This window comes from Choristoneura fumiferana, chromosome 6, assembly GCF_025370935.1.
Source record: "Choristoneura fumiferana chromosome 6, NRCan_CFum_1, whole genome shotgun sequence".
In the NCBI taxonomy this organism is placed as follows: domain Eukaryota; kingdom Metazoa; phylum Arthropoda; class Insecta; order Lepidoptera; family Tortricidae; genus Choristoneura; species Choristoneura fumiferana.
The window spans coordinates 18,425,723-18,439,310 of record NC_133477.1 but is presented as its reverse complement, the minus strand read 5'-3'; the positions used below and the strand labels follow the sequence as shown (position 1 = coordinate 18,439,310).

Here is a 13,588-nt window from a genome sequence, read left to right as displayed (position 1 = left end):
ATAATAATAATAATTTATTCATAAACCATTGCGTGTTACATGTAATTGTGGCTGGAGCCTCTTTTTAGGTAAGAATATACCTGAAATAAGAGCCTCCGATCTTCCTTAAAAGTAGGTACAATTGCAACTAGTATTTAAACAAGCGAATCGAATTTATTAACAAATCAAATAGCTAACTTGTAAAAAAAATGAATTACACGTAATGAAATATTATGAAAAATAATTCAAAACATCCGTACTTTTTTTTTATAAAAGTTTCTTAATATTATAAATTGTTATATCCAACAAGACAAAGTCGATCTGCTGTATCATTTCTCAGGCACAACGTGATATGCCTGGCCAACTTTCACCATTTCATGACATGCCTAGGAATTTCGTGATTTGGCGGATTTTACGATCGGCCGCCGACATACGAGTAACGACGTAGCTATCATAAGGTCGCGGGTGAGCAAAGTAATTGTTTTCAGTTCTTTAAAAAAAAAATCAAATAACACAACAAAAATGAAAATGAATCAATCAATCAATGAATGATAAATGACATGTAATAATGATATTACCAATAAAAGAGTATGAGTATGAGTATTCAGTAAATAGGCCGCAATGGGCACTTTACACGTCATTTTTTAAACTACCAGCGCTTTCGGAAAGACCATCATTGCCAAGAAGAATGCGCCGCAAGAAACTTGGCAGAAAGTCATTTTTTCATAATAATATAATTACAAATCTCTAATCTCTATGTATATACTTGTGTTCTCTGTACTGTTAACTGTATTGGTGTGCAATAAAGAGTTATTGTATTGTATTGTATTGTACAAATAAAATACCTCAAAACTATAATATTATAAAATTAAAGAAAAAAAATACAAAAAATTATAATAATTATAATCGTCCGGAGGTTCCTCACTCTGCGGCCCTGACCACCGGTAGCTTGGGCCCTGCCCCGTTACCGGCGGCAAACTAGGTTAGGTTTTTATAATATTTTTATTTTGTATGTACTTTTCTGTATTTTACTTTTTATAACTATTATAAAAACCACAACCTAAGAATGAAAGAAAAATAAAGAACATAATAATAATAATTGATATTTACCTCCGCAAAGTAACGCCTAATTCAATAAATTATTTAAACTCTACCCTTTGTCTGTTCTACTAGTTTTGAAATTACCTGGTATTACAGATCCCTATCCAATGCTATGTTACAATAAAATCGGCTTTCTATCCCATTTTTTATCGTTAATGTGAAAAGTTGGAGCAACTAGCATGGCGCGTAATGAGTTCATGTCAGAGTACTAGCGTGTTATCATTTGCTATACAAGTAAACAAAGCAGTAAAAATAAGTTGCTGTTATTTTCGTTTTAAATAAAAGTTTTTTACCCGTCTGCCGAAAGAGGGTTATTTTTTTCAAATTTCAAATTTCTACTTTTTTTTACATCTAAAAATATGGTATATAATAGGTTTTGATCCCCCGGCAATTTGTATGGAAACACCTGTTTTTTATCACCGCTCCTTGGGGTAGCAAAACCTGAGTATTTGATATTAATTTCAGCTTGATAACTCTACGCGTTTTTGAGACAAAAGGCTTTGACAGACGGATGGACGCTTAGGGTCGCATATCTTAAAAGAAAAAAATGGAACCCTGATACTATAAGGGTTATGCTTAGGATCACTTTTTTGTCTGTCTGGCATCAGACAATATCCTTTTTCGCCGGAACGCGTGGAGGCATTAATATCAAATACTCAGATTTAGCTACCCCTCGAAACATTTTAAAAACAAACTTCCAAGGCAATCAAAAAATACAGCCATTGGTTATGGTGTTTTAATACAAATAGCCGTAACCAAAAAACCTAGAGGATACCGGTTGTCCTTGAAACTTGAAATTTGAACAACCAGTAAGAAAAGTTATGTACGCAAACGCTTTATTGTAAAAAAATACAATTGACAAACTGAGATACTTGTACAGAGCCGGACTTATCCCTTTAAGGGATCTCTACCAGTCAACCTTTGAGTAGATGAGAAGAGCAATATTAGGGATTGACAAAGAGTGAGTTTAAGAGTCAAAAATAGTGGAAGCTACAATTACATTTCAGGACATCCTCAAACACACCGACAGAAAATGAAAAGACATCAAAACCAGTTACGTACAGTCGAGGGCAAAGATATCGACACGGCCAAAGTTGCAAAAATATGTATACACGGCCTTAATGTTAAGTGCATAAAGTCGTGTATACATATTTTTGCAACTTTGGCCGTGTCGATATCTTTGTCCTTGACTGTACATTTGAAACCGTTTATTTAAATTAATTTTTATTACTTCTTTACTTATTGTGATGCCTATTATAAATAAACTAGCTTTTGCCCGCAGCATCGCCCGCGTGGAATTCGGTTATCATGCGCTGTTCCCTTGGCATGTTTGTTTCTTTGTTTAACCGCTGAACCGATTAAGATTAAATTCGGCATGAAATCAGTTTGAGTCCCGAGGAAGGACATAGAACAGTTTTTATCCCGGAAAATTGCAAAGTTCCCGCAGGATAGCGAGAAACGAATTCTATGCAGACGTAGTCGCGGGCAATACGCTAGTATGGAACTAAATTTATCTCACCTATCTCAAGACAAAGCCAATGCAACACTGCGCAAGAGCAATTAACCAATGCCAGCAATTATTGCTCTAAGCCCGTCCGCACTAAATCAACTATAATAATAAATGGTGGGCCACGGGGAGGGAAGTGCAGGAGGTTTCGCATTTAGTTTATCAATTTTGAAGCTCCTGGGTATAACGCTTTGTTCTTAGTGAAGTAAAATGAACAGCATTAGGTACGTGCTTAGCTGAACTGAGAAGAATTTTAACTTGATTTTACTGGAAATAAAATTAGGTTAAAACTACCCGCTAAACAGGTTTTTTTGCATGCCTGTTTATAATAATGTATTTTTTTTTGGAAATATTATATTGTTAAGTTTATACTATGATAACACTAAATGAGCTTTGAAAAGGCACTGTGATCAGAGGCGTCTTTACCTATAGTGCAGGGTGTGCGTTGCACACGGGCGCAGGCGGTGTTAGGGGCGCCGGCCGCAGCACTTTGTACCTATTCCATTTTGACCGCGCGCTTCCTAGATGGCGCTAAAGTAATAATTGCACACGGGCTCTACATGGGCTAAAGACGCCGCTGACTGTGATGTTTCAAATACTAACCATTTCTTTGTAATTCGTGTTTCATATTGATAAATTAATACAATAAGGTTATTCTTAAGTCATTATGGAAACAGCAATGCATGATATAGTATAGGTATCAAATGAACATCATTTATTGTTTTCACTGGTTGCTGTTTCCTTTCAATCAAAGTGTAAAGCAGAGTGTTTAACTTATTTCTAATACCCACTTTAAGCCCATGTCATTGCAAGCAAGTTGCAATTACATCGCAGACTACTGAGGGACAAAGAATTCAGTTGATGAAACAAATACCGCAATGTAGTGAAACTTGCATGCAAGTTCTCGCATTGTCTAAATGGGGCTTTACTCTCAACTTGACTATCAACCCTCGCCTGCGGCTCGATATTATACCATCTACGACTTGACTAAGTCAAGTTGACTTTGATTATAATTTTATTTTTGGCACTTGAGATATCCCATCTTAGGCCTCTAGGTTGGCAACGCATCTGGAATACCCCTGGTGTTGCAGATGTTTATGGGCGGTGGTGATCTCTTACCATCAGAAGACCCACTTGCTCGTTTGCCATCCAGTCGAAAAAATATATATATTATTTCAATCTAGTTTTAATAGCTGCAGTCCGTGTTTCCTCAACGACTCTGCTCGGCATCTCCGCTATTTACTCTTCCCCTATCAAGGACATACAGGCTACTAATGTGTTTGGTTTAGAAGATATCTCGTTACTATGCAGTTGGCGCAGCCGGAGTTATCTGGGGAATACCAAGGTGGTAACAGTTGGTGAGTTATGGCGGCCATTATGTGGGTTTGTGTGTTCTATTAAACATTCTGTGAAATGGTACTGTAATTAAACACTCAGACTTGCGTAATGAGAATATCGCGCATTAAAGAAAGCGATCAATGTTTGTATTGAGTATTTTGTGAGAAGAAAAAAGTTATTTTGCGGTTCGCTGCTTTTTGGGATATTTTGGTTAGTTTAAAACTCTCTGTCTGTCTGTCTGTCTGTCTGTCTGTTACGCTTTCACGCCTAAACCGCTAAACCGATTTTGATGAAATTTGGTACAGAGATAGAATAGACCCTGGGAAAGAACATAGGCTATTTTTTATCGCGAAAAGAGGCTTTCAGGGGTTGAAATAGGGGATGAAAGTTTATATGTGGAAGTTCGTAGCTATCGAAGATAAAACCATGAAACTTGGCATTTAGGCACTTAATAAGAAATAATTCTATATTTGTTTGAGCTTTTTTAAAAAATTTACCTGTGAGGGGATGAAATAGGGGGTGAAAAGTTTATACGCAAGGTCGACATTATTGAAGATAAATCGATGAATCTTTATTTAAACTTGCCATTCGGCACGTGAAAGAGATAAATAGATATTTGTTCGCACGTTTTTTAAATTCTTCCTCTGAGGGGGTGAAATAGGGGATGAAAGTTTATATGGAAGATCGTCATTGTCGAAGATAAATCGATGGTTCTTTATGAAACTTGGTATTTGGGCACGTGATAGAGACAAATACATATTTGTATGTATGTATGTATGTATTATGTAAACTCTTTTTGGTTCGCGCGTTTTTAAAATTCTTCCTGTGAGGGGTGAAATAGGGGATGAACTTTATATGGAAGATCGTCATTGTCGAAGATAAATCCGATGGTTCTTTATGAAACTTGGCATTGGGCTACTTATAGAAATAAATAGATATTTGTTTAAGCGTTTTTGAAAATGTTACCTGCGAGGGGGATGTTAGCAGAGGGGATGGTGCAGTGTTAGCAGAGCCTTTTAAGCTCATAAGCAAAATGTACGCAATGTGGGGTCATTTTAGATGGCTTATACACATAGATATTTACTTGAAAATATGGGGATGAAAGTTCTTAAAAAGTATATTTATCGGAAATTGTGTAGCTATGCTTAGTAAAAATGCCTTGGCTTACAATAAAGGGACATAAGGTGTCAATAGTTCACTATGAAGAATTAGTCCTTTTGTGTTGGCAGGGTAGAATACACGTCGTATTCTTTAAAAATATGGCTACCCGCAAATATTTATGTTTACCAAAGAAATCACGATGGATGGATGATGAAGAACAAAAAAAATAGTTATATTTGTAGCATTGTACTAAAATAGGTTATTTTTGGTAACCGTAGAAGTTTCTATGTACTATTATTGGCAGAATAGGTATCCTATATAAATTAAATATTCCCAAAATTACTATTTCAAGCGGACGAAGTCGCGGGCAGAAGCTATTTACTATAAGTATAACTTATCGGAAAAATGTGTAGCTATGCTTAGTAAAAATAGACGTCTTAATTATAATCCTACCCTCCTAACTTACAATAAAGACGTAAGATTCAAGAGTTCACTATGAAGAATTAGTCCTTTGGTTGGCAGGGTAGAATACACGGTCGTATTGCTAAAAATATGGCTACCGCAAAATATTTATGTTTTACCAAAGAACATCGGATGGATGGATGTATGGAAGAACAAAAAAATAGTTTATATTTGTAGTATTGTACTAAAATAGGTTATTTTTGGTAAACCGTAGAAGTTTCTATGTACTATTATTGGCAGAATAGGTATCCTATATAAATTAAATACTTCCCAAAATTACTATTTCAAGCGGACGAAGTCGCGGGCAGAAGCTATTTACTATAAGTATACTTATCGGAAAAATGTGTAGCTATGCTTAGTAAAAATGACGTCTTAATTATAATCCTACCTCCTAACTTACAATAAAGGACGTAAGATGTCAAGGAGTTCACTATGAAGGAATTAGTCCTTTTGTGTTGGCAGGGTAGAATACACGTCGTATTGCTAAAATATGGGCTACCGCAAAATATTTATGTTTTAGAAAGAATGGAAGAACAAAAAAATAGTTAGATATTAAGGCATGTATTAAAAAGCTTATTTCAGTAAACCGTAGAGGTTTCTATGTGCTATTATTGGCAGAATAGGTACCCTAAATAAATTAAACACTTTCCAAAGTTACTATTCCACGCGGACGAAGTCGCGGCAAAAGCTAGTACGGTATATACATACATGTGATGCCGTCTCTGTTTATCCTCATAAAATCCATGCACGATTATTACAATTTGAAACTTCAAGTCAATAGTAAAATATAACATTTAGGTTATGTCCTAAATTTAGGACGTTGGCGTTTACAAGGCTATCCGAACAAAACAAACAATACTGACATCACAGATATCTATCACATAAAAAAACAATGATTGGTGACACGCATTTAACGCATTCACTGCCACCGACGCACATATGCGTTTCAGAACTTAGCCCAGTGCCGCTGTCATAATTATTCATACATTTTGAACGCACATGTGCGTCGGTGGCACCTGTGGAAGTCAGGTGGCATTGAATGTGTTAATCGATAGAAAACAGAAACTTATTTTCTATGATTACAAGAGACTATAGACCAGTACAGACAGACTGAATTTCAACTGCAACGTAATTGGCAACTGCTGACTATTCATGATGAACACGTAACAGAAAGCATTTGGGTTCCATTAGTCACCTTTCGGATACGGAACCTTACAACTAACAATTTCAACTACACTGCCCTATTTCACGAAGCTACAAGTTATAATTTACAAGCGGTAGTCTTTGTTCTCTTTTGTAAGCCGTGGTGGCCTAGTGGTTTGACCTATCGCCTCTCAAGCAGAGGGTCGTGGGTTCAAACCCCGGCTTGCACCTCTGAGTTTTTCGAAATTCATGTGCGGAATTACATTTGAAATTTACCACGAGCTTTGCGGTGAAGGAAAACATCGTGAGGAAACCTGCACAAACCTGCGAAGCAATTCAATGGTGCGTGTGAAGTTCCCAATCCGCACTGGGCCCGCGTGGGAACTATCGCCCAAGCCCTCTTGTTCTGAGAGGAGGCCTGTGCCCAGCAGTGGGACGTATATAGGCTGGGATGATGAGTCTTTGTTCAACAGTATGCATTGAAAAGGGAGTACCGCTTGTAAAGCCGCGGGTAGAAGATAGTTGTATAATAATATAGAAAGTTAAGCTTAAACTGCAAGCAGCGCTTTGTTAATGTATTTACTCTGTTATATCGCGTTTCAGCTATGCAGCCGGGAACTTAGAACAAAAACGATTTATCTTCGGAGACACTACGAGTACTGGCGCCTTAATGTACCTCCTGTTTATTCCTTACTCTGTTGAATTTAGTTTGATTTCACCAGCCTCTGTCCACGTTAAAGTTGCCATGGTAACGTCTCATGGGTCACTTATTAAAAGTATGATTTTATGGGATACAAACCACTAAAAGTTTGGAGTTGTGACAGTTATAAGGCAATTCCTTCGTGGCTCATCTCCTAAGTATGCTAATCACTGCAAACATTTTTCTAAGCAAGTGTATCACTAATGTCTCCTGAATGAGGGCTATCGCGTATGAATTCGCCGCTAGAGGCGCTAGTGTAGCGTGAGGTCTCCGAAATGTCAAATCGCATAGTTTTTGGGTGAGCTACGCGGGTTTATTTATAATTAGAATAATTTTGTGAATATTTTGCTATATCTGAAATTAATTATGGCAAATATGCGTTCCGGGGCAATAAATGTCTGTGTTTTGAGACAGTTTTGTCTTTCGGAAACCTTTGTCCTCCCTTTTTTCCGAACAAAACGGGGACTATGCAACACTGTGGCATGCTCGATATTTATATGGTACGGTTTTAAGGTGTATTAAATATGATTTTAATCTTAACTTTGTTTTCACACCCACCCACCCACACCATACTTAAAAACCTCACGCAACAGTGCGCCATCTAGTGAGACAAAAAACGATAGCCCTCATTACGAGACAGAATAACAATACTAAAAAGTTGATTGATCCCCCAACTAACAATTTAGCGATAAAATAAGTTCTATAACCGCCGTTTATTAGTTCTACTAAAATCCTATAGCTCTAGCACGACCTAAAAATTAGCGATATAGCGCACGCTATAACCCTCTTATAGTCTGATTTTGGCACAGACGTTATCACTTAGAGGCTCTTTAGTAGCTCGAATTAACTCCAATAGTGGTAAACAAGTGGTATAATAGTACTACAGCAGCGACACATATTACCAAAGGAGATAATAAAGTCACAGTAGCCGTAACTTGTGCCTAAAGTTCTATGAAACCTGTAGAATGTTTTCTTATATATCACTTAAAGCGTTACAAAAAAGCTACAGTGGTGAAAACAAACTCTTTGCATGATAATGTACTCTTTTGTATGCAATTTTACAGAAATATTTGTATCTGGAACCATGTGTCATTAATTTACATATATTGCTACGCTCTGCGCTCGTAACCCGTAGAGCAGCTTTTCCCACCTTTGAAACGAATCCCACGAGTGGCCAGTCGGGTTCTTGGCACTGAATGTGTTAAATAAAACCTTCTAAAAGACGCATTGTAATCCAAGAAACTTCTTATAACTAAAGCAAGCTAATTTAGATTAAGATAACAACTCACACAGTCCCAAATATTTACCAATTCGGACCGACCGCGTAAATCGAATGGAACTCCCTAATCTTGATGGTTTTTTTGATTGCACAGATAGAAATGGAGCCAAAATTATCAATGTGCTTGCCAAGATAGCCTCGATCCAACTTTGTACCTTAAATTAGTTCTAGAGTTCGTTGAGTATGATCATTCATCATTTTATGTCACGTTCCCAGAAGGAAAGTGGAAAAACAGTGAGTAATAAGTTTGGAGTCTCATTTGTCTTCACATCACATGTCGGCCTATATAATATATAGGCCTGTGCCTTACAGTTGGACGCTACATATTATGTACGTCCAACTGTAAGGCACAGGCCTCCTTTTAGAATGAGAGGACTTGGACGGATCCACTCATCGTAAATCCGTATATTATACAGGATGCCTGAGACCATGCCGCTTTAAATGTAAGATTTAACACAATTTGTTTGTTTTTTGGCTTATCCAGTATTTGAATGTGAGACGCGCTGCGACCGGCCGTCCTCACAGGGACCAGTCTGAAAACCAGCGCCGGGCAAGCAAGCCCAGCATTATGCTGAGACGGGGGCCCATTGTCCCAACTTTTTGTTTTTCTCCCACTAATTTTTATTTTTTTAACAATGTCCTAATTTTAAGTTGTGGCAATATAAAAAAAATGATTCTACTCTCATAACTGAGCTACTTTCGTTTTGTAATATTTTTAAATGGTCTGAATTTAGGTAGAAGGTAATTTGAGAAGAGGCCTGTGCCCAGCAGTGGGATGTGTATAGGCTGGGATGAAGCGAAGGGAGTTTAGATAACGACGGCGCTAAATCACTCTATCGGACATATCGGTGTTATCGCTGTCTCATGGTACCATCAACCAAATATGTGGTCTACCACCCTAAAATTGATAATCGTTTGCATGTCATAAAACAATAATGCCAATAGACTTGTCTGTCAACTTGAAAGTTCGACTTTAGCGACATTTTCATTTGAAAGGAACTTGTTGATCTCTTTAAAATAAACATTTATCAATGTGCTGTCAATTTAGTATTGTAATCATTCTAATGCATACATTGAAAAGAAAAATACAACTGAATAGATAACCTCCTCCTTTTTTTGAAATCGGTTAATTACAATTAATCTGTATGAAAAAAGTTAACACTGGCCATGTTTTTTAAAATTGCAGAATAAAAGTAGCACAGTTGTGCGAGTTGAATTGACCCTTGCATTAAAAGCCCTATAGTATAAGAAACTCTGTATTTTTCTACTTGTACTTTACTTCCATAATAGGTAGGTAATGTTAGATTGTAACCATAAAAGCTCGACTGAATTAGCAATTGAATACACGGTTTTTAGTGAATATTTTTGTCTCTGTTGTTTCCAATAAACAAAATACTTTAAATTCATATAAAATTATATTATATTCTGTTACTCAATCATGCAATAACGCCTTAACCGCTTCAAATGACATTTGGTACGGAGATATTAGATAGTTTTTACCTTACAAAAATTAATAAGTAATTCAAACATAAAATGTTAAATAAATTATTTGTATTTGTAAGAACATGCTATCGTAGTAACTACTATTAATTAAAAATATTTTTATCATCATCATCATCATATCAGCCATAGGACGTCCACTGTTGGACTCCTCCTTAGACCTCCAGTTGCCTAGGTTAGAAGCAGCTTGCGTGAACCCGCCAGTTTAACCAGGTCATCCGTCCATCTCGTCGGTGGATGTCTACGCTGCGCTTGCCGATCAGCGGTCTCCACTTGAGAACCTTTCGGCCCCAACGACCATGTGTTTTCCGTGCTATATGGCCTGCCCATTGCCACTTCAACGAGCACGATATTTTTATACTTTATCTATAAACTGTTAGTTGAAGTAAGGAATATTGACACTATTTATTATACGATATCACTAGTCTAGTTACTTATAATTAGATTCGGCATTTTAATGGAAATTCCGGGATTTTGCTAAATTTCCATAGGAATTCTCAAAAACAAAACATCCGATACACTTTTCATGACTCTAAATCTATTGGATAAGATTTCGAAATTTTATTCTTATTCCGTAGGAATATCGGATAAAAAAGTAACATATGTGTTATTCCAGATCTTCAGCTATCTACGTACTAAATTTTAACCAAATCCGTCCAGCTGTTTACACGGTAACGAGTATCAAACCCACATGTATACATACTTTCTCATTTACAATAATTAGTAGGATAACTTGGCTTAACCCGGATACTTTATTCTGCACACAATGACTAATTAATTTTATAATTTTACAGACAACAATTACCCATGTCCGAGAAGTCAAAAAACTGGATACAAGTAAATTTAATATTAACAAAAAAAACTTAGTACAAGCTCCTTGTTGCACTTTTTGTTGGTGGCTTTAGGTTTATTTGCATGGACCAAATTTCAAGTCAATCACTAGAAGTGAATAAAATCTGACTTCCAAAATAGAATCTACTGAAACATAACACTGCAAGTTAAACAAAAGCTTGTAAGTAACAAGATCGAGTCTTTGTCCACCTATCAACATGATTAAACATGACAAAGTGAGACATTGTCCATACTGACCCATTTTAGCTGGATTCCCGACCACAGCACCCACGAAACACACTAAAAGGACACATAGCGTCTTGCACTCCATTTCGACACTGTGTTTATATATCCAGCTTTTTAGTTGGAAAACGTATCACATCGTTTTTGTTCGCGTAGCAGATGCTACGGAGCTACGCCGTAGCGCGACGCGACCGCTCGGCTCTACGATGCCCAGACGACTGAGCTCCTAGCTGTATTGTACGACTTGATATTATTGATTCTTTTAATGTTATTTTTGGACTTTTTCACACGATTATTATTGGGGTAGTTCGGTTTTGGTTGGGATTTTGATTTGGTCATTGAAATATCAGGGTAGGGAGTTTTTTATAACACTTTTATTACCTTTACTATAAAGTACTTAAAGGTAAAAAACTTAAGAAGATGACCTGTTATAATAGATAAGTCGATGCTCCATATTCGAAAAATGACTTAAGTCGTCCCATATCAATTCTGTGCACTACTACATACGGTCATCTTCAGTTTTTCACCTATATAAAAAATATTGTAAAGAAATAATGTTACCAGTAAATTTTTAACTACTTTCAGTACTTAGATTTATTTAGAATTTTGTACAACTATAATCAGAATTAGCTAGTGTGCAATAATAGAACTTAAACCGACATTTGGAAACGTTAATTCAACTGTAGAATGGATTAGGGAATTAATAGTTAGAAATAGCATGTTTCCGCCAACACGTCAGCTATGTGGCTTTTAGTTCGTTGGACGATTTAACCGAATGCAGGAATAATTTATAATTTTTAGAATATATATACTCAGAGAAATACAATTTTTTTTATACTTTATTACTAGTGACTGAGTTCTGGATCTTGAAATTTCTAAATATGTAGCTAGAATATTTTACTTTTTCAAATTCCATGGCTCCTCCATTTTTTATATTCCAAAAATTGAATTGACAAAAGAATTCTGTAGTTATCAATAACTCAACCTGCTCACAAAGTTTCACGAGAATCGGTTGAGAGATTCAACCATTAGAAGAGAACAACTGGGCATCCGGATGGACTATCATGAAAACATCTTTGGCCACGCTGAAACAGAGACGCTTCGTTCACGCTTTGTTGATTAAATATGTTTCTTTTACCTATTTAGGAATATGAAGCATTATCATTTTAATTTACGTCAAACAACTAATTAATTATATTAGACTCTGAAACGTGAGTTTATTTTCCTTTCAAAGCCTGAAAATTATTTTTTGCGTAGATGTAATAAGTTTCACTCTAAAAATAATAAATTAATGGTTTTGCTTCATTAAATTAAGAAATTCACTGATTGTGTTAGCATTTAATATTTAGGTTTTGGTATTTTGCTTATTTAGACGTTAATGTAAAAACTATTGCAATATGACATTGAACGTTTAATAAACTAAACTAATCTAAATCAATAAAACTATTGTCCCTAATTTTTACAGTCGTATTTTGAATAGTGAAAGGAATACGAAACATTTTTGAGTTTTTTTTTTAATTTAACTACTAAATGCGATAGGTTAAGTAAAGGTAATAGTTTGGTAAAATTATGATTCTGGAAAGAACACCTTTGTTCAAAATAGCTCTACTTTATGATAGAATCAGATATACATCATAACTCTTCAGTTAAAACATAATCTAATCTTCCTGTTATTGCGAGAAATTCTCAAGTGATACCAATTACTCTCCGCTTGCGTTCGTGTCGTCACTGTGTGTGTGTGTGTGTGTGTGTGTGTGTGTGTGTGTGTGTGTGTGTGTGTGTGTGTGCGTGTTTGTGTTTGTTTGTGTGATTTATGTGCTTATTTACTTACTTATTTATGGACATTTAATACTTATTTATTTACGGACACTTGGCACCAAATTGATCTAGTCCCAAACTAAGCAAATCTTGTACCATGGATACTAACTAGGCAACGGATAAACATACTTATATAGATAAATAAATACATACTTAAATACATATTATATGGAACATCCAAGACCCGAGAACAAACATTCGTATTATTCATACAAATATCTGCCCCGGCCGGGAACCCGGGACCTCAAGCTTTGTAGTCAGGTTCTCTAACCACTTTGCCATCCAGTCACGACCGTATTCGATGTTCATTTTTATTTTTTCTTCCTGTCGCTAATTATTATGAAGCAAAGTCGCTGACAAAACCTAGTACAATTAAAATACGTGTAAACAATACAAGTTTACATTGGATTATACCACGAACGTATAAAAATACGAAAGGTCTAGCAAATATAATAAAGATAACACAGATCCCCTGTTGTCATAACCGACCCCGCAAGAAGGCATAATAATGTTTACGGTTATAGTTGTTATATGTAAATTAATGTAAAATAAACCTCAATGGATACTAAGTCAGCATGTGTATTAA

General features: G+C 36.0%; 1 protein-coding gene across 1 annotated transcript in view; it reads right to left on the bottom strand.

Moving 5' to 3' along the window:
- Positions 1-11,392, bottom strand: part of LOC141429268 (uncharacterized) — a 131,676-nt gene extending 120,284 nt beyond the window's left edge. Inside the window, exon 1 of the mRNA XM_074089549.1 lies at positions 11,200-11,392. Within this exon, the coding sequence (XP_073945650.1) occupies positions 11,200-11,272 (73 nt within the window). The 5' untranslated portion in view covers positions 11,273-11,392. The remainder of the gene's footprint in view (positions 1-11,199) is intronic.
- Between the last annotated feature and the right edge of the window lie 2,196 nt (positions 11,393-13,588).